We start from the raw sequence: 22,814 nt of genomic DNA on the forward strand, positions 1-22,814 counted from the left end.
TTTAAGTCTCCCTACAAGTCGTTTTGAATTTATACACTAATTGTACCCATACCTCTGATAGCACATTGGCAGAGCAAACTCTGGAGGAGGCATTTTAACTGACAAGAAGTTGATGAATATATTTAACTGTATTACTCTAATATACTTGCTATATCTCTTCTAATTAAAATAAGATTATCTTACAACTTCTGAAATGAAGATCTGGCATAATAGACTAGAAACATGATGAAAATGTTTTCATTAAATGCAAAGATACCCTGCAAGGCATGGTATTTTATCTCAGATCTCTAATAACATTAATATACCCTTTTAATCTCTGAAGCATTTAAAACTTAATAGGAACTCCTTAAAGAATGACAAAATTATAAGGGTTATGAAGTTACTTTAACTTGAAAGTACTCACAGTTCATGGCTTGAGTAAGTGTAAAATTCTATTCTTCCACAGGTTTCAGAAGCCTCATTTGTTGGGGCAAGGTGGGGATATCCAAAAGAGGGTGGAAGTGGGGGTTAATGATTTTATTAAGAATTGTTCTTGGTTTTGGTAGAAGTCCTTGACTTCACTGCTCTTCTTACAACAGTTTGTGTGCACAAGCATAGGGACTCAGGGCAAGTGATGGGAAAATGTTATCTCTAGCTCACAGATTAAGTTATGAGGAGATTGTAGTTGCTCATTCATTAGCTTCTTTCACCCCACTCTTTGCACATAAGTATTCTTACTTGTTGCTTTTCTGTGTTAGATGAGCTGTTCATAGATAGTAAACATCATTTTGTTACTTGTATTGTCACCTGCCTCCTTTTGTATTTAAATTACCGACAGCAATATTGGGTTGTTCCCTTGAGTGTTTTATCTATTTTTTTATGCCAGATTTGAATAGATAGAACAACATTCTACTAAAGTTTAGAAAGACAAGATTCTGTTCCTCTTTGTTTTCTGGGTCGATGTCTGCCCTGGGTAACTTGAAGTTTGTTTTCTCTTTTCTTATGTTTATAGCCATTTTTTTTCTGGTACAGAGATGCTTAGGAAAAGAATTCAGAGACAAGTGTGGTGAGATGTTGCTGCTAGGGTTAGAAAGGTATATTTCTTGGGATTTTCTCCAGTAAGACTTTCCCTTCCAAACATGACACTTCCCACCCTTGGAGTATGGGGTATTTTTCATGTCACTTGGGTTTGTAAGAGACACACAGTAATCAGCATATCATCTCCGGGGAACCACTATTTTGCTAGATCTAGTAAGACTGTTCACTAAGACTGAATTTGATAAAATGAGGTAGGAAGACCAGAAGGAGAGCTGATCAACACCCGTAGGAAGAGCCACTTACACCTAGGGATCCAGCTTCAGTGGAGAAGGACAGAAATGACTGCAGAGAGTCAGCCCATCCTTAGAGAGCTGCATTCAGTCTTCCTTGTAGAATCAAATGAATTTGCCTTTAAAACCATCACTGGACCATGTGAAGCCAGTACTGCAGAGAAATAGCTTGGGGAAAGGTTGCCAGAAGAGCAGAAAGCCCACAAGGTTTTTGTGTCAAATTCTTGGACCAGTAGAGATGTTGATTTGTTGTCTTGTTATCTTTTTGAATCCCTTATAACTTCAATTTCTGACTATACAGCTCTTTCATTTTTCCTCCTCTTTCTGCTATTTCTTCTAAAATAAATTAGAGCAAAGAAAGCCTCACGTTTATTCCAATACTCTAGTTCCTTGAGGTTAAGCCTTTGCCCCCTACCACCCTGATCATGTATATACAAGGCTTGTCTTTACTTTTCTGTTTTTTGTTCAAGCATCCCTTTCCATTGGCCAGCAACCTTGGCCTGTTGAACGCACACTGAACATTCGCTATAACAAGTTTTTTGTTTGTTTGTTTTGTTTTGCATTCTCTGCCATCCATCTTTGAAACCTACACAGACATTGAAAGCTCCTCATTTTCAGGGTGTTTGTGAGGAAAGCAGGTTAACTGAACTAACTGTAGGGTTTTAATTTTTCTGTTTTTAACGTTAAGCACCTGTATTTGTAGCTGTGGAATAACAGAATGTATTCAACGGTGAAGGTTCAGTTGTGCCTGATACACAGGGTTGGTAAAGGGCTGCAGATCTTCGGGGAAATTGTTCGATAAGAGCATCCTCAGAGCTACCAAATTTGTAGCATTGGAATCAACTTGCTATTATGGGCCGCTGTTGAATGTGTTTTAAGTGGTAACTGTTTGTTCAAACAAAATATCTTACTGCTTCATTTACCAGCATTTAGAACTCCCTCCTCCTACCCCTTGGCTGTTTCTGACCTTTCTACTCTGTATTTTAAAGATCCCTAGACACCCAGGCTGAGGAGTTCTCATGCTTAAGCTGACCTGTTAGCCTTCTCAGAGTGCCCGTTGCTTGTTTGAACTTTCAGTTGACCCACCTTTTCCCCTCACTCTAAGCAGCAGGTCAGAAGTAAATCCTTTTGGGCACCACAATGACTTAGCAATTTGAGTGGGTTCATACAATCTAGGAGGATCTGTGTCTCTTTAGTTAGACCTGGCTGGTTTAGATTCTGAACAGGCTTCAGTTTTTTATAAGGATATTGCACTGGTGACAGGCAAGTGTCCTTTTTCAGAATCACCTGGGGTGCTTATTAAACATTTAAATTCCCAGACTTTTTGTGGGAATTCAGACCAACTGAATCTGAAAAATACAGAAGCAGGGTGAAGAACTTTCTTTAGAACAACTCTCTTAGATAATTGTCATACATTCAAAAATTTTCATATATGACTTCAATTGCCAGCTTTCCTTCTTTCCTCCCTCCCACCCTCCTTCCTTCCCTCCCTTCTTCCCTCCTTCTCTCCCTCCCTCCCTTCTGTTCTTTCTTTGCACTGTTGAACGTGGCACTCAAAGCCTCATAAATGCACTGCCAACTGAACTAAATCTCCAGACTTTTTATTTTATAATTTAAAATGCTTCTGAGGTATTTATCAAATGTGAAGCAAAGGATAATAACAGTGCATACTCTTTTAGCACAACTTCAGGAGGCTGCTGAACACATTTAAACAAATTCAGGCTTCCCATTTGTGTTTCATAATCCCTGAATTAAAAAGCATTGAGTCCCTGCCAAGGCATGTTTAAGGCTTCTTCACTACTGGTCTTTTTCTTCTGTTCTTTAGTATGAATGCTACTAGGATGTCATGACTTCTTATCTGGCAGCCACGCGCTATGTGTACAAATCCTCATTATAAAAGGATGAGACTCATTAAAGGGAAAGTTGCATTTTTGCTTCAGTGTCAGAAAACGCCCCCAGGTAGCCTTTTTCATGAGTGGAAAGTCTATGAACCATGGGTGTTGCGTGGGCAAAGTGTGGTGACAGTCAATATTCTCAAGTAAATGCAAGGTACTTATGTGATTAGCTCAACTCTCAGGGTCATAAGTAATCATACTAAAGAAAATATCTTAATTGTCATGTCATTCTCAAATGTGACATAGTAGGGATGCAAAGGACCTGGGAGCACACTAGGTCTGCACTATGAACCATATTGGCGTGTTTTCAGATCTAGGTACTTTTGATTAACTAATGAGCCCTGATTACTTGATAGGATGCCATGACACTTCTCATCAGGAAAAATCAAAGGTAAAAATACGGAGGCAGGGAGTCCATTAAGGAAAGCACAGTGGCTGGGCTGGTGGCCTGCTGTTTCCTTTGAAAACTATCTGCATTTTTCACTATGTGATACTACCCTCCTCCACCTGATTGTTCAACAAGAGAAGAGCTAGCTTAAGCTTAATCAATTGGATTTCTTTAAAGACTGTGTCATATAAGAACAACAGACCATAGAAAGGAAATCGGTGGTCCTTATTTGATTTCTGGTAGAGTTATAGACATTCAGCCACTTCTTGTTCCCAACTCTCTTTCTTTCATAACTTTTTCATTAACATCTTTCCTAGATCTTTGAAATTGAAGGAATCTAACCTTATACAATGGCGAGATCTTTGTGAAAGATTTCTTTCTATAATTTATATAAATGGTATAGGAGTCAGATAGCTGCATGGCCCAGCAGCTGCTATTCTATAGAGCAGGCTGACCCATGAGAGTCAGCATGTGTCTGGAACAAAGTAGGTGTTGATTACTTCTACAGCCCAACTTTCTTATAAGACTTGTAGAGCTCAGAACCCACCCAGAGGATTTATCCTTAAGATTCTAGTCCTCTACAATGAATGTCAGAGCCCAGTTCTATGTAAGTTCTCTGTTGTCATTTAGTATATTAGTCTAAAACCTATTTGGTAAAAACAATGAATATTGATTATAATCATAATTTTTATGGGTCAAGAGTCTTCAAACTACTTACTTGGGAGGCTCTAGTCTAATGTTTGTCACAGCTGATGGTGAATTGATTGGTTGGGGCTGCAGTTATCCAAAGGGTCAGTAGGAGAAGGATCTATGTTCAAGCTAACTGTGTGGCTATTGAGAGGTCTCAATTCTTGTTTCATGAACTATTTTATATCACTGGCTTGGGATTATGCTCAGTGACTTTTCTCAGAAGAACTCATGCATGGCCACAGGTTTTAAAAGCCAACCTTGACATGTTTCATTCATTTGAAATCAATATGTGTAGCCAACAGTCAAGGGCAGGCTGACCCAGGGCGTTAGTAGCAGGCAGGTGGAATCATAAGACTTCTTATGCTCCCCACCACGATCTTAGATTCCATCTATGTGAGACTTGAATTATTTTGTTATCTAAAACTCTGCAAATCCTTTTAATATGATGGAACTGCCATAGCCTAGGAAAGAATTTGAGTTTCATGGGCGATATGAAGTTATGAAATTAGAACTGATCAGCCTGGGCATTCAGGACAGTTGTACTAAGTTAAAAAAAAAAAAAAACTACTCTGGCCCTTGTGTTTACTCAACATGCATGTTGTAATTTCATATCATATGGCACACACAGGGTGGAAGGGAATGCTTTCAGAGGGAAAGGGAATATTAAAGGGATAGTCAAAAGACTGAGGTGGAGAAGATTTACCATATCTAGGGACAAGGGAGATCAATAAAATATCTGTCATTGGTCAGATGTTTAGATGGTACACAGCCAATTTGCTGTGACAAGGCAGGGTTAGAGTAATGCCTGTGCTTGATTTTTCTCTCCCAGCACTTGAAGTGAATTACATGCAAACTGAGCCCACTTAAGAGCTAAAGAGGCTGGGCGGTAGTGGCACATGCCTTTAATCCCAGCATTTGGGAGGCAGAGGCAGGTGGATTTCTGAGTTCGAGGCCAGCCTGGTCTACAGAGTGAGTTCCAGAACAGCCAGGGCTATGCAGAGAAACCCTGTCTCGAAAAAACAAAAACAAAACAAACAAACAAAAAAGGGCTAAAGAGACAGTCCAGAGTTGTCAACTTCCCAAAGCACAGAGAGGCCTTGAGCCAGGGTGTGGATTGCAGGGAGTGGCTTTGAGGGCAATGGGAAAGTTGTTCAACAGAGCAAGCACATATAGCAGCTAACAGCAGTCACATGCACAGTGAACAGGTGTGCAATTAATGTTAAGTATTATAATGATTATCATTGCCTGCCAAAGGGTCTATGAATGCTGATTAACTACATTTGAATGTTTGTGTGGGAGAGACCACAAAGAAACCTCATTTTCCTGCCTACGGAGTTTGAATGTGAGGATCTCTGCATTAGGAGAATTGCCTAGCATCATTTACCTCAGGCAAGCTAAGAGAAAAATCTCATTCAGTACAATGCTCTACTCATTGACCCATTAATGGGCCTCCCCTCTTCGCTTTCTCATTGGTACAGAATGGTAGAAAGCTTCCTACATTATATGTTCTAGCATCTCTCCAGATCAGATATCAGCTCCCTCCTGAGAGCCAGCCTTGCTAGGCATGGCATGTGGCTGCAGCAAAGCTCTGCCATCCAACTTTCCTCCCACCCAGCTGCCGGCCTCTATCAGCTCCAACAGCCACAAAAGTTGCCACTCCCACATAATTCAGCATACAGCATTCAGAGGGTTCCTGAGCATCAGGTTGGAAACCAGCAACAGATGGAGTGATGTGTAACATGGAGAGGTAGCAAGGAGAGGTGGGCAGTGAGGCAGGGAGCCAAACGGGCAATAGGAGAGAGAGGTGAAGGTGCAGAAAGCAGGGTGGCAGCTCTTGGTGCAGATGTGGAGATTCCTAGGGAGTTGTGGGTTTCACCTTGGCTCTCTTGCTCCCCCCCCTTTTTTTCTTTTCTGTGACCAGTGTCCAAATGGAGCAAACCTTGCAGCTCATGTTTTTTACGAAGTGGCATGTCTTCTCTGTCCCACAATTTCAAGCATCTCTCCAAGGCTGAATTTCAACAAACTCTATTATCCTTTGAGGAAGAAGCCAGTGTGGCACAGATGGTATTTTAAACGTATTTGTTTCTGTGTCAACTGCTCTGTTCTGAACATAAACATCAATTCAGTGCCTTCACTGTTGTAAGTGATAAGCTGCAACAGCATCACTTGTTTCTGAGTTAAATGACAGCAACAAAATGAAAAATCACCATTAAAAGGCTAAATTTGCATATTTTATACTGTCAAAGAACACTGCACTAATGTAGCATAAGGAGAATTCTTAAACAGAAACAATACAGTTTTCAAAAATCTAAGGAAGATTTTTTTTTTTAAATGCTGAAATTTCACTTATAAAGAGAAACAGGGAATGTTTATTTCACTGGCAAAATAATAAAAGCACTTTCGGGTGACATTTTTAATAGCATATTAATTTGAAATTGTAATTTTGAGGAGTAATTTCATTTACATAAACACCAAATGCATTCTAAATGCTTGGTATTATCATAATGACTAGAAATTAAATTAATAATGATAGGGAAGTTAAAATCTGACATAACCTTCTTGAAATTTTTTTATGTACTCTTATTGAAGTCACATATTGGACTTCGTTTGTTGTTTTAGCTTTGCAGTTCTTCAAATTTGGGAGTTTAAATTGACTTTCAAGAGGCATTCACAGAAATATGAACCAACCATGCAGTTTAACAGCTGCATGGCCTGATAGGTCAGTGACATACACACATTAGTGGGCGCACGCACAAACGTGACAGACAGACAGACACACACACACACACACACACACACACACACACACACACACACACACAATCTATAATGTTAATTCCTTTGCTTCTTTTCATTCTAAAGTATATCTAAGGTATTGAATAAAATCAAAACATCCACAAGGCATGGAGAAGGTTTCTTTTCCCACCCTAAAGAAATATGCAGGTACTACTACAACTGGTTCTGTTTACGGGACTCCTTAGGGTAGGTTCTTCATTTCCTTTCTTTTCTCCTCTTTCAAGAGCACACCATGATGGCCAGCAAGTCTCCTTCTGCTGAAGATTGCAGGCTCGTTAGTGAGATACGAGGCAGCAGGCAGTCTTGATTCAGAAGGTTTGCACTATTTGGAGATTCAAAGATTGAGAGGTAAACCGGGAATATGTCTGTTATATGAGTCATTTATAGAGTGGACAGTTCTCTCAGGAAGTGTAAACAAGGTTCAAAGCATCCAGTGATGCCTGCTGGCTGGCAAGCCTTTGTCACTATCGTATAAGGTTCTGATTTCTTCATTTCCTAGACTAGATTAGAACAAGAAAGTCATAAGTGTATGTCACTAATTCTGTTTTGTTGTTGTTGTTGTTTTGTTTTTATTTTTTTAAGTTTTATTGCAATATGATGAGAAAAGTTATGATTTCAATTTATCTGAATTTGTTAACATTTAAAAACATATTTTAAGTAAATAGAATTAAATCACATTCTTGTTTTCCTTTTGTACCCCAACTCCTCCCAGAGATCCCCCTTTCAATACCTACAATATCTTTTTTATCATATTCTTTAAAATTTATAAAATATTATAACAATAAAAATGAGTATTATAAAAGTTGTTTGATATAAAACAACAACCAATTTAACAGTCTTATGTAGATGCTTGTCTACGGCAATATTGAAAATACAAATGTTTTTCTCAATATAAATTTTAAATAACTCCAAATGTATTAACTGTATATTTCAAAATAATACATCACTACTAATATTTTCTTAAATGAACATAAATATATAAAGTGTTTTTGTTTGTTTGTTTTGTATTTTGTAGAGCTTAAGATCTTGGCTCTTACTGTGGTAATGATATAAGAGTTACAAATGTCAAGCAAAGCAGTCTCATACTTTGTTGTTCTTTTACAAAGTCCCTCCCAATTTAATTGTCTATATTACTTTTGAGTACATAAATACTTTTAATATGTAAGCTGTTCTGAAAACCATAGTATACTGTAAAAATATGAAATAAACAATACTACTAATAGAGAGGCTGAGATAAGAGCAAGATCTCAAGACCATTATGTTGTACATAACAAGACACTGTCATGAACAAACAAGCTGAAAGTGTATATAGATTGTACAATATTGGACCTATTTGTCCAATTACCAAATTAGAGAGACCATTGGATGACAATCAACAAATTTCTAATTCCTTATGTTTTTGGATTTCAATCGACTAGAATATGTTGGTAATATTAATTTTCATATTAAGATATTAAGAAAAAGTAATTGTTTCTTCCTGTTGTTTTTGTTGTAATGGGTGGAATTAGGCTTGTGTGGATTTGTTGAAAGAGTACTTTCTTGCTTCTTCTAGGGTGTAGTTTTGCTCCTTTGTTGATATTTTCCATCTATTATCATTTGTAGGGGTGGATTTGTGGAAAGATATTGTGTAAATTTTGTTTTGTCATGGAATATCTTGTTTTATCCATATATGGTAATTGAGAGTTTTGCTGGGTTTAGTTGCCTGCGCTGGCATTTGTATACTCTTAGGGTCTGTATGACATCTACCCAAGATCTTCTAGCTTTCATAGTCTCTGGTGAGAAGTCTGATGTAATTCTGATAGGCCTGCCTTTATATGTTACTTGACCTTTTTCCCTTACTGCTTTTAAAATTCTTTCTTTGTTTAGTGCATTTGGTGTTTTTATTATTATGTGTCGGGAGGAATTTCTTTTCTGGTCCAGTCTAGTTGGAGCTCTGTAGGCTTCTTGTATGTTCATGGGCGTTTCTTTCTTTAGGTTAGGGCAATTTTCTTCTATAATTTTGCTGAAAATATTTACTGGCCCATTACCTTGGGAGTCTTCACTCTCTTCCCTACCTATTATCCTTAGGTTTGGTCTTCTCATTGAATCCTGGATTTCCTGGATGTTCTGGGTTAGGAGCTTTTTGCTTTTTGCATTTTTTGACTGTTTTGTCAATGTTTTCTATGGTATCTTCAGCCCCTGAGATTCTCTGTTCTACCTCTTGTATTCTGTTGGTGATGCTTGCATCTACAACTCCTGATTTCTTTCCCAGTTTTTCTATTTCCAGGGTTGTCTCTCTTTCTGATTTCTTTATTGTTTCTATTTCCATTTTTAGATTCTGGATGGTTTTGCTCATTTCCTTCACCTATTTGATTGTGTTTTCCTATAGCTCTTTAAGGGAGTTTTGTGTTTCCTCTTGAAAGGCTTCTAGCTGTTTACCTGTGTTCTCCTGTATTTCTTTGAGAGTGCTATTTATGTCTTTCTTAAAGTCCTGTATCATCATCATGAAAAGTGATTTTATATCTGAATTTTGCTTTTCCAGTGTAATGGTGTGTCCAGGACTTGCCAAAGTAGGAGTATTGGCTTCTGATGATGCCAAGGAACCTTGGTTTGTGTTGCTTATATTCTTATGCTTGCCTCCTGCCATCTGGTTATCTCTAGTGCTACCTGCCTTTGCTAAATCTGACTGGAGCCTGTCCTTCCTATGATCCTGGTTGTGTCAGAACTCCTCAGAGTCAAGCTGTCTCTGTGATCCTGTGACCCTGAGCTTGTTAGAGCACCTGGGAGTGGAGCTTCCTCTGGGTGTTGTGGGATTGGCTGCGGAGCTTGCAACCAAGGTCTGCTCAGGGCACCAGCCCAGACAGACTGGAAGAAACCCGAGCCACTGGGCTGGTGGAGTTCCTGTGTCCTGCTGGTCCCAGTTACTCCCGGTGTTGGGACAGATGTTATGTCCTCCTCATCTCTGAACCTGGGTGTATTGTCAGTAATTCTTAAACACTGGGTAACACAAGGAGAATTGGGCAAAACTTCTCAAATGGCCCACAGAACAACCATTTTACCAAGATGGTGCTCATCCTGCCAATCCCAGTGACTCTTATTTTCTTAAGTTCCCTTTTACCCAAGCTTCAAAACATTAACTAAAAGGGAATGATAACATGGATTTCCACATTTATTAAAATTATTTATTCTGAGATTTTAATGTAATTGGAAAACTACACTGTAGTCCACAGCAACAGAATGAACCAGCCAAGAGTAGACTAAGTTACTGGGTGTCAGAGATCTTACAGTTTGTTTCTATAACAATTTCTACCCAGAAATTGAAAGTACATGGCTAGCTCCCTGCTAGGGTCCCATGTACTCAATGTGGAAGGTCACAGAGTTGGAAAATCCCTTTATAGTTAGCTAAGGGTGTCCTTGCACTGAATTCGTTGTTCTTAATATAGTTCCATTCTCATAGCCTCTTTCTATAGTTCATTGGACCCAAGGCAGTTTTGAATGGGCTCAATGGAGACAACAAACACAGCACAATCAAATATCACGGGAATGTCTACTTTGCGTTTCTTAAACAAAGGAAGAAAAGAGTAATGAAATTTTAATAATAAAGATACAAACACATAATAGCAATATCTGAAGTTAAACCCTTTTTAGTCTCCGCTAGTATCTTATAGGGCTGCCCCCAATCCATTTGATCTGACCTATTTAAGGTCTTCTCCATTCTAGTCATATCTATTCATTATTAGCCAAGCAGGCTCTTTTTATCTGAAAATTTAAAGCATTGCGGTAGACTATAATAAAGACAACTTTGCAAATAGCTTTCCCCCATCTCCTCTCTCAATGCCTCCACCTGCCCTGAAAAGCTTGGAAGGAGAAATCCAATGCTGCCAGATGTCCAGAGTGGACTCCCTGCTTGCCATTGCTGAGGTAATTTATTCAGAAAACAGTTCTTTCATTTGCAGCTGCCTTCATGGAAAGGATCATTTTACAGCTCTTACCTTGGTAGCTTTGGAATTACTGATCTTCAGTGGCCAAGGTTTTTTTTTTTTTTTTTTTTAATTGTGTCCTTGCAGATGGATGGGTATTGATAGAATCAGGACCTGAAACTCAAGTCTATGCCGCATCTTCTCCCTCACTGCTGCCTAACTTCACGAATGCTACAGTTTTAGCCTACATTTCAGTCTACCTTTTGCCATTTCTGATCTCAGAGCCTGGTAAAAAGCTGTTCTCTTTTTTTTTTTACAAAAGAAAAACCCACAAGTTAAGAAATATTGGTGGGAAACAAAGGCAGACCTATTCTCATCATGGCTGTTCAAAAGGTTTGTGTCTGACACCTGCCACACTGCTTCCTGCATGAGCTCTACCGCTCTGTCCTCTTCTCTTTCTTTGGCAACTGGTGCTTCACAAAGCCCTGTTTCTTCACACTGCCTGTAATGGGTGCTGGAGGGATGGAATGAGAGACAAGGAAAGATAACAGTTTCGTAAACGTGTCTTGGAGTTCAAGTGCCTTTCAGAAGCAGTAGATCATTTTTAATCTGACATCTCCTAATTAAACTGATTGGGAGATAAAATGCATCCAACAAGTGTCAGAATTATAGAAGTTAAAAAGCTCAGGGAGTTGGCCAAGCCATTTGAGCTCCTAAACCTTCAGGAGACTGAATGTCCTTGAATGCTCTCCTAGCAGGGGGTTACAGGTCTCAGCTGGGGGCCTGCTGTCATGTTGCAATCATTATAATTTGTAGCACACCAGCTCTATACCCTTTGCCCCACCAGAAGCCACCTGGAAGCTAAGTCAGCTTGATGCAAGATCAGAATAAAGAAAAAGGAAAGGAACAAGAATGCTAACCCCCCTTAAAGACTCTGTACAATCAGTGTATGCCATAGGGCCTCTTTTTGAGGACAAACTTTCAAAATGAACACATGTTCAGTTTCTGCTGCTATGTGTTATTGAAGGGTGGTTATCATATGTAGAGAGCTATTTCTCCAGCAACTTTGGTAGAAGTTTAAGAATGACCCGGGCAGTGGTGGCACATGCCTTTAATCCCAGCACTTGGGAGGCAGAGGCAGGTGGATTTCTGAGTTCGAGACCAGCCTGGTCTACAGAGTGAGTTCCAGGACAGCCAGGGATACACAGAGAAACCCTGTCTCAAAAAAAAACAAAAACAAAAACAAAAAGGAAAAAACAAAAAACAAACAAACAAAAAAAGAACAAGAATGACTTCAGTTTCATTCATTCATTCACTCACTCACTTATTCATTCATCAATCATTAATTGGAGTCCTATCAACTGGGTTATAACAAGACAGACTTCTAGATCTTAGGAGGGTGAACACTTCTTGAAGTAATGTTAGAGACATGAAAAAAGGTAAGTATGAACGTGAACAAGATAAAGTCTGGGATTCTATCACATTTGATGTCTAAAATTATCTTGTTCAACTCCTGCTCTTGGCACCTGCACTTTAGCTAGAATGAGACATTGTATTGCTAAGATTATTCAGATTTGGGGAATGGGAAGGAGGTAAAAGAGGAAAGGTAGAAACAAAAGAGCCAGCATCAGTGTGTGCTAGACAGGATGGTTTCCACAGAAAACATGAAAATCTTTGGAGCAGCTGCAGCAGTACTTGATAAGCCTTCACCTGCTCTATGGGTAGCCATGAGAGACACACTTGTCTTCACGGCAAGGATAACAACACAGTGGAACAAAACAGATTTGGGGTTGACTTGGATTCCCAAGTTGACATTGCCTTCTTCTAGATCTGACACTGGGTAAGTTATTTGTAAATGTCTAGTTATATTATCATAAAGCTAATATTGTTATAAGATATGCCAGAGACTCTCTATAAAAAGTAAGTGAAAGAATATCCATAGAGTGACCCAAATAATTCCCATCTCTTAAAAAGATAAGCAGGAGTAAGTGCTTGCAGTTCTCTAGTTTATCTCTATTCACAAATTGTAATTTTTTTGTGTGTGTGCAATACATTATGGCAATCCATAAGCTGTGGTAACAATTTCTTAAAATTCTCCAAGATGACCAGTAAGACTAAGTCAGTGACTTGTCACATCCTAAAATTCCTTGGGTTGAGTGCTAATGGGGAACTATTTAGGCTGAGTTGGATTATTTGAATGTCTTCAGGTAGTTACTTTGATTGTTTATTAGATGTGAGAAGACCATGGAAGAATCCAGGGAGCACCACTTCATGGGTTGGGGCCTGAACTCTCTACAAATGAAGAATGTTACCTGAGTATGCGCAGCCTAGCAACCAAGCGAGATGCCCTTGCTTTCTGCTTGTTCCTACTGGGGATGTGATATGGCCAGCTGCTTGAGTTCCTGCCTTGATGCTCCTGAAATGCTGGACCATAACATGGAATTATAATCTGAATAAACCCTTCCTGTCCTCAGTTGCTGCTTGTCAGGTATTTCCTCACAGCCACAGAAGTGAAATCAGGACAGGACAGCTCGTTGCATTACTCCCAAGCTCAAAGGAAGGGTCTTGACTGTCACAGGGGAAGGGTTTTGATTTGTCTATTTACTCTCAAATCCAGCAGCGCTCCTTTGAGTCTGGCCACTCTTTAAGTTTGAACTTTTAAGGCATTTGGTATTGTGAAGGAACAGCTCCAAGAGGGATCAAAGAATGGAACATTCAAGGTCAATTCCAGCATTTTAAAAGAAGGGTGTCACAGCCCTGGGCAGAATAGGAAGCAGCTAGAGCTAGGGAGGTAGCAAGGTAAGAGAATAGAAAGCCCTTGACGAAAGAAGCAAAGCAGACCAACAAGAATCAAACGTTGTATCTCCGCAGTTTGGTGGGAGCTCTGACAGAGAAATCTGCAAGGATGAATAGAAGGAAGTAAGACACAGATGAGTGGAAGGATTTTTCTCCTAATCCCCCAGTGGCTTCACATTATCTCTAGATGTTCATTCTAAAGACATCTTGTGAAATCTTTCTCACAGAAGCCTTGGGGAACTCAGACCTGAACATGTCTCTGCATGTCATGTTTAGTTGCAGAGTAAATGGCAAGAATTCTGAAGGGAAATGATTTTGTTCCCTAGATCATGCTGCTTTATAACAAATGCAAATCACAGTGAATTGTCTTCCATTATTGTCTTTCAAGGCAGTGTTTGACAGGTGGGCTAATATAGTCTAGAAGCAGAGCCTCAAAGGTAAAGCACCCACCTCAGGACCAGGATTCTCTGATTTCAATGCATTGACAATAAGACCCCCTTTCTGATTTTGATCTGTAGTCTTTTTCTCAATGCTCTCTGCTTGGAGTAGACCACGCTCTTCCCCACTTTTCCTAGGCGCTCAATGGATATCTTGTCTTTCCCTTTTCCCTTGAAAGCCCTTTCTTTAGTCACTTAGATCTCTGTGTACTGGGCGAGAACAGGGACTGAGCAAGTGGTAAAATGAAATTGCCATCTTTTGTGGTCAGCCGGCACAATGAGCATTTGAGCTCCTTGAAGTATTTTTGTGCAGTTTTCCTGAGAAGCATTTACTCGTTCCCATTGAACTGATAATGATGAAGCTCCAGTGTCTGTTGCCTTCAATCATTTTTCTTATTCTGCCAGCTCAATGATTTTCTTCAACTCTACTCCTGCCAGCTGGTCTGGCTGGGGTGGAAGGGAGAGGGGAAAAAAAAAAAAAACCACCACCACAAAACAGAAAAGAAAAAAAATAAACAAAAATCCCCTTTTGGTGAGGGCTATAAAAAAAACTTCACTTTTAGTTTTTTTTCTTAACATGTAACTGGATGTCTGTCTCAGAAAAATATTATATTAATGTTCATAGCAAAAAAAAAAAAAGAGGACATAGAAAAATGACAGAGATGAGAGAAACAGAGGTGTCAGAGCAGCGACAGATGCCCTTTGAAGAAAGCATTTCCTCCTGGCTGCCCTAGTGAGCTTGGAGCTCATTTTTTTTTTTTTTTTTTTTTTTTTTTTTTTTTTGTCTCTTTGAGATTCTTTACTCAGAGGCTTAAACTCAACCCTGAACAGAAAACTTCTGAAATCTAGATCCTTCCTTGCTACAAAACAACTCAGCTTGCATGATCACATTTCAGAACTGAATTCCTGTCTGCTACAGAGTAAGACCAATGACTCGGTTTACAAGTAATGCCAAAAGAAAGAATGATCACCTTGGTCAAGATCTCGTGCCTGAAGACTTCCTTTCGATTATGGTTGGGCCACTGCACGTCATGGCAAGGCTAAATGCCGAAGCGTGTCCTGACCACTAAGTACAAGCCCTTCCCCCCAGTCTCTGTATGCCTGTAATTAAGCAGGAGAGTTAATTTATGTAAATCATGCACTACTGTAATTGGGCGCAAGTGCACAGTCATGTACATCTTATTTAAAAGTGAAACATAATGTTATTATGTGAATACTGGTGCAGCAGAGTCTCAACCCTCTGGGGGGAAGTCAGCAACATCGCTGGCTGTTTAAAAGACTCACTCCTTTGGTCTGGGAGTTTGGTCTGGACTCATATGAAAGACTCCTGTTCTCAAGGTCTAAGCCCCTGGAGGAGCACTAAGCTGGACTGTGCAATGATGGGCTGTACAAAAGCGAGGATGCTTCCCGCAGTGAAGAAAAGAGCTTGGCACTGCCCCGTGAAGGACAAAGCCACCTGCCTCCAGGAAGGCTGAAGGTATACAACCAGGGCTTTCCTATCCATTTCTCTCTGAACCTCCACTTGTAGAACAGTCATTTTTCTCTTTCTAGTCATCTTTTCAAACCCAAACAGTACTTTCCAATGGCTGGCACTGCTTGGCAGTCCTAACCTATATATCCCCAGGCAGACTGCAGATGGATTTGTCTTCTGGAAGCAAGGAATAGTCTGTTTCCTTTTTTAGCTTGTCTTTTCTAATGCGACTCAGGATTGCTTTATGATCCTAGGATTTTGTTTTCCAAGTGCAGGCAGATTAGATACCATCCAGCAGTCTGTGCTTGTGATTGCTACCACTCTTGCACAGCCCGGGGAGGGAAGCTGGCCTCCGGGTGCAGGGCCCTCACAATTCCTCCATTCTCTATCTAGGCAGCCTATCTAGGGCTTTGGGACAAGGTTGCTCTGCAGAATATAAAGCATCTAATCTACATATCTCAAGGTCGAGATTTGTGAGGAAGAAACTATGCAGAAGATCGACTGTTTACTTTAAATACACTCTGTCCTCACCAGAAGCCCGAGCATTTATTTTAGGGAGTTGTGTTGTGGCCTCATTCTTGCCCAGCTTGCTAAGCTGGGTCTTCTGCCTGCAATCTCAGGGTGCAGTGGCTTAGCCATTCCAGCCTCTGGGTGCCCCTTGTGCTCCTTGTATTCTGGCTGCCATTCCACACTTCAGAAACCCTGCTAAAACGCTTCAGGTCCCTTTCTTCTGGAAGGAGTAAATGAGTAAACAGACCCTCATGTCTCTTTTATAACTGTCCCCTTCCTGCTCACCAGCTGTTTGATATGCCCGTCTCTCACCCTTCCATCAGCCTTACTCTTCCACCCAGATCTTATCTGTCCTTTATGTTGTCATTTCTTCCATGGTACGCCATCGGTCTGGAGGATATGGATGTGGATAAATGAAATGGCTTCTAAGATCATGCTTTATTTAGTAAGGAGGGAAGTGTGTTCCCTGATGGCCAAAGTATTTTATCTTAATCTTTGTTCCTATAAACAGACTCGTTAAAATAACTTGTGGCATAACATTATAGTAGTAGAATAAAATGTCTTTATTAGGCCAGTTTGTTCAGTGGAGTTCAGTATCTTTTTCTATTAGGCAACTTTAGCTTGGTCAAGGAGTAGCAGTTATTTGTATATCCCTTTATTTAAGTGATATATTTTTATATATATGTTCATGTATGCGTGTGTGTTCTTGTATGTGTGCACACATATGTGTGCCTGTGTTATGTGAGGGCAGAGGTCATTCTTGGGTGTTGTGGTACTGTACCTCGGGTACTATTCACCTTTTTTTTTTTTAATTTTGGAGACAGGGTCTCTCAGTGACCTGAAACTCACCAAGTAGAATAGGCTGGATAACCAGTTACAACCCATGGATCTGTCCATCCCTATATCTCCAGTTCTGGAATTACAAGAACTCCTTGCCACCATATCGGGTCTTTTTAATGTGTTCTCTAGGCATTGAACTCAGCTCCTAAAGCCTGTGCAGAAAGCCCTTTACTGGCTGAGTTATTTTCCCAAGCCCTCTCTATTTCAATTTAATTTAGTTTTATATTATGTTCATGTCTGAATATATGTCCATAGAAATGATCAGAAATGATATCCACACATGCAATGATGTTTTCTCTTGGTCTTAGTATGCCTATCTTTTGTTTAGGTTTACCTACATATTCTAATCTTAACCACTAATCAAACATAATTTCTTAGTATATTTATTAATAATCTGATATTCAGTGATGACAATATGGGGTATTGCCCTGTACTTTGGAAAAGCTGGACTCATATGAGAGACTCCTTTTCTCCAGGTCTAATCCCCTGGAGGAGCACTAAGCTGGACTGTGCAAAGAAGGGCTGTACCAAAGGAAGGATGCTTCCCGCAGTGAAGAAAAGAGAGTTGGTTAGCATTCTGAGAACGAGAGGAAGTCCACAGGGAGGAATCACATGGAACCATCTCAAAACATACCCCAAAGAATAGATTTGATGGTGGGGATTTTGAGAGCTACTTTCTTGGGGTGGTTACTATGCCCAAGCCTCCTACAGAGCCAGTGCTTTAATGGATCAGGAAGGCAGGAGTGTTCATTTAGCACACAAGCCTGGCCCTATTCCTGGTTCCTTCCCTCCACAACACCTGATTTTTGCTTTAAAGAACTCGTTTAAGTTTTTGCCCTGTTTGGATTAGAAAACTAAAGGCAAAAACCAAATTTTTTCACTTCTTACCTGATGGAAGATTAATGATGAGAACTAACTGGAAAGTTAAAAGTATACAGGATACTCAAATTAGCCCATTTATCCTCTGTGGAGCTCCACCAAAGTTGTATCCCTGGAGCAGGTGAGCCAATAAAGCAGATTTCCAACCATAGTGAGACTGGACTGGCAGCACATCTTATATACGGTCTTGATATTGACTTCAAGGGATCATGGACAGTCTGATTTATGTGCTGGTTATAAAACTAATCCCATTACTTCATATAACCCTTCATCCTTCCTCTATCTTTTATGGGTGCTTCCTGTGGATGCTCATATAGAGATATCAATTAATTCAATGAAGAAGCTTTCATTATTGATATCCAGATGATTAATTACGTAAGTGAAATGTCTGCTGTAATTGAGGAAGAGTGGTCTATACAGGTGCAGACTGACTTGGCAAAGGGAAACAGCATCCGAGGCCAAATATTAGCAGAGTCTAATGTGACTTTGAGATAAGCTTTGTCATAGTTCAATAGTCTGCACTGGCTTCACCTCAACGATCCACTCAAAGAGACTGTGGTGCTGCAGAGTCACGGAGATACCGCCTCATCTCTCATTGGAAAGCCCGGGGGTGCAATGCTATGTGCATTAGTAGGATTTTAAAGGAAAAGAGGGATGCGCCCTCCCTTTGCAGACATGATAGTAATGGATGAATTTGGGGTGATTAGATAAGTTTGACTGTTTTTGACATTTGACCTCTCTCTCTATAGCCTTCATTTCCCAGAACTAAAACCACATTCTTGTCTCCAAAGACAAAAGAACCATTCCTTTGAGTGATGATGACTGCTGGACTACAGCTACCTCTGACCATGTGATTCCCATCATGCATCACCCTACTGATAAAATATGGTTTATTACAAATATTTACTGTTACCGTAAATATTTATTGTAGTCATATGAAGTATTTCCATCTATTTCCATTTTACTTTGTGCATGCCAGTGTTCCAAGCTCACACACTGATTGCTGTTTTATTTCTCAGAGTAGACACATTATTTTTGTGGAGATGCTGCTCTCTTCATTTTAAACAGGAGGCAAAGGGAACTCGGGCAAACTGCCTAAGCTTAAGTTGGTAATGCAGTAGCCTTAAGCAGGGACCCACATATGCCTCCTTTCAGAGGCCAAATTTTCAAGATTATATTCACTTTGAAGCTATATTCTTACTAATTATGATGGTACCCTGAAATATTTCACTGTATTTTTAATTCTTAAATTAAACTTAAATTAGAACTTAAATTGTTTTGATTTTATGACTTGACAAATCCTTGTCCATCACGTTTACCTCCTCTGGAAGCAGAGACTGGTTCCTACCCCCTGCTATACCACAGGCCAAGAACAGTGTCAGGTAGAGTACACAGACCTATGAAATGTTTGTAGAATAAGTAGAAGACATTAGAAAGCCTTGGGTCTTTAGATTCACATTGCTTTCAGGCTAATAGGAAGACCGACTTCTGTAAAGAACTGTGGCACGACATAGGAACTCCCCGACTAGAATCGGGAGGCTGGCAGTTGGAACAGAGGCTTCCTTGAGAATCTGTTACTTTCTCTGAGCATTGTGAAGACAAGGGAACACGGATGGTGTGAAGAATACAAAACTGCAGAGATGAGACACCAGAATATGTGTGGAGAGGGAATCCATTCTGCGTGAAAAGTGCATCAGGAGTCCCATGCACTTGGAACTGACTGGTGGTGTGGTCTCTACTACTTCCTGTGTCATTTCTCATTCACCACTAAACCTCCCTTTGGGGGGGGGGTCTTTGAGAACTCTAATTCAAGGAACCAGGATGAATTGATTGTTTCTTTCGGATAGGAATTCAGCTTTTTCTGATACTTTTCAATATCACCTCACAATCTATCACAGGGCTGGTAATTGGTGGCTCTCAGTAAACATATAATGTGCCATAAGTATATATTGAATATGTGAAATAGATTTTTAGATGTTTATTTAAGAGCAATCAGAATTTATGTTTACAATAAACAGCTCTAATAGTTAATGTGTCTCTGATAGCAATAATAAAAACATAGTGTCTTTTCTTCTGAATATGTACAAGCTTAGACTTACGGTGACTGGGTGGCCTAGAGATGACAGAATTCAGTTCTAAGATGTGAAATGATTCACTCAGGGATCCGCAGTTCGACTATAGGCACAAGAGGAGCTGAGCAAAGTAGGGAGTATGTTTCTTAGAATTTGTTTTCTGCAAGTTGTTCTGTATATTGGACCGGTCAGATCACACTTTATTAGATTATGCCATGTGAACCCTATACTTTAATTGGTCTATGGGCAAAGTGGAGTCTGGGTAAAGTCAGGAGAAAATGACGTAGATGCCAGGAGAATTGTGGGAACTGTGTCACATGAATCGCAGAAGAGGAAATTAGGAGTGTTTGCTTGGAGAAGAAAATAATTGCAGAATTCTGGAGTGAAAATAAGAAAACATGATTTCTGTCTTTATAGTTTAAATACAGATCATTGCTCCTTTGTCCTGTAGAGGAATGATAGGAGTTAAAGTGAGAACAAGTACAGCGAAGTGGGTTTTAGCTCAGTGTAAGGAAGAATTGTTTAGATGATTGGAATGGTCCAAGAATGAAACTGCAAATGATGAGAGATGTATTAGCAGGGGCCAGGTGATTCCTTCCCTGCTGGATGGTGAGCTCCCATGGACGGGACACTGAGTTCTATTTGTATTTCCGTTGGAACTAAAATAGCACCAAGCATACAGCAGATCTTCACTTAGGATTCATTATGCAAGTTTTAAAAACAGTTCTTTCATGGTGTAGGCCAGCATAGATGTGGGCAGAAAGGTATAAAACACTCTCTCAACACTTAGCTTTATGATCTTTGATAAAAATTTAAATGTAGTGATAAATAAACATGTAACAAAAAAATCAGTCATTTCATGTTTTTGTAAGCAAAGGTCAGTGGAATTGTTGCTTTAAACCTAGGCCTCACTATGAACAGCACATTTTTCCCCTCTTTTGGGAGAAGGAAGGGTTTATTTGCTACAGCTATTATCATACAAAGAATACTAGTGCCACTTACATCTCTGTGCATGCTAAACAAATTACACACACAGATTAGCAGGGATTTGTCATATATATCTATCAAGAGAGTGACTCATAGAAACACTTGCATGATGGTTATATCAATAATGTCACACTTTACAAATTTATGACTTAATTTAGAAAAACACAGTTTTCAAAGTCCTAAGTCTTATGTAGATCGTCACCTTTATTATATATTGACAGGTAGTTTAAATTTCACCTCAGACCCTTATTTTTCATAGAATATTTTATATCCAGAACATTTTGATTTTCTATATGTTTTTTTGGTTTCTAACAAAGGAGGGGATGCCATTTCTTTTAGTCCATGAAGAAGTCATTTGAGGAAGACAAATAAAGCTTTATTTAAATCATCCATATGTGCCACAGGAACTACTCAAAGGCAAACGATAATAAGGAGATTATTTAATTGGGTATTTCATCTTATTCCTTGAGAATGTTCACAATTTACTTTCCCCAAGCAAAGTGACCATTCACACCTGTCTGCTCATGTCCCATAGGGGTTGACAACAGCTCTCATGAAGGTCCCTTAGATTCTCAGGGATTTTCTTTCTTATGTAAATATGCTTAAAACTTATTTCTCCATTGTCATAAAACACTGTCTTTTTGTCTTTTCAGTTTCAAATAACATTACTCATTGGGCCCTAAAACTGTTCATGGGGGCATTTGTTTGCTAGTCTAACTTCTTTTCAAATAAGATACAAACACAGCAAGGGTCTTCTAAGAAGCCACAGATTGGGCATACACTTACTGACACAGTTACAATGTTCTCTTAGCTGTTTTTTTGTTTTGTTTTGTTTTGTTTTGTTTTGTTTTCTGCTTGTGGAAACAGAAACAGAACAGGTTTGACCACTGTTTATACACCTAACGGATACCTTTCTCAGAACCCCCAGGGTAGATTATTTAACTAAGATAGTTATGTTGCTTCCCAGTAAAGTATCTTTTTTGCATTTTATTTTGAGCCACAAAACACTTCGCTTCTTCCCTTCTGTAACTTATATGCCAGAGATTTTTCTGTTCTGGGAATGACAGTGAAAGACAGGGAAGAAAGTAGATGGAGCAGAGATGATTCAAGGATATGACATATCTTATGCTTCCTCAATAAACTAAATTATTTTTTCTCTTTTCCAATAACTAGTAAATCCCTTGATCTTGGAATCACTCAAAATCTAGCTACAGATTCCTGTGCAAACTAATGTGTTGTCGGAAGATGCACAGAGGGATGAAATACTGCTGTCTGCATAGCCCATGAGAGTTGGACTGTGTTTACAGTTATGAATTACTGCAAGTTTAAGAATGCCATTTTTTTCTCATCACTGAGTATTTATTATATATAACAAATACATGGGAAAGAAAAAACTATATTGTGTGATATAAATAGTTTATTTACATTACAGAAAAAACATCAAGACAATGTATACTATTTCAAATATATCCATACATAATCAAATATAGCTGTAGTACATGTTTTCATTGGTGTAGATTACCACAAACGCAAGGCAACATGTGTAGATCTTGTCTTATTCTTTTGTCTCTAATACTGTATTGTGTAGTCCAAGCTGTCGGTTGTCCGGCCACTGGGAAACATGCTCCCTCTAGATTAGCCGTGTGGATGCTCTTGTTGTGTTGTCTGAACTGTAGTGCCCTGTATTTTGCTTCTGTCTGTGAATTCTGTTGCTTCTGGGGCATTTCCTAGAAGGTTGGAAAGTTTACAGATCTTAGTCTAATGTAATTACCTAAAGTTTGCTCCTACAATCAAAGAGGGGAATTCTAGATGAAGCAAAGTACTAAAGAATTTCAGAGCAAAAAAAA

At 39.4% G+C, this 22,814-nt stretch overlaps 1 protein-coding gene across 1 annotated transcript in view; it reads right to left on the minus strand.

Moving 5' to 3' along the window:
* Positions 1-21,151: 21,151 nt before the first annotated feature.
* Positions 21,152-22,814, minus strand: part of Tmeff2 (transmembrane protein with EGF like and two follistatin like domains 2) — a 246,191-nt gene continuing 244,528 nt past the window's right edge. The window contains exon 10 of the mRNA XM_031367444.1: positions 21,152-22,694. Within this exon, the coding sequence (XP_031223304.1) occupies positions 22,598-22,694 (97 nt within the window). The 3' untranslated portion in view covers positions 21,152-22,597. The remainder of the gene's footprint in view (positions 22,695-22,814) is intronic.

Source organism: Mastomys coucha, unplaced genomic scaffold (assembly GCF_008632895.1).
Source record: "Mastomys coucha isolate ucsf_1 unplaced genomic scaffold, UCSF_Mcou_1 pScaffold14, whole genome shotgun sequence".
Classification (NCBI taxonomy): Eukaryota; Metazoa; Chordata; class Mammalia; order Rodentia; family Muridae; genus Mastomys; species Mastomys coucha.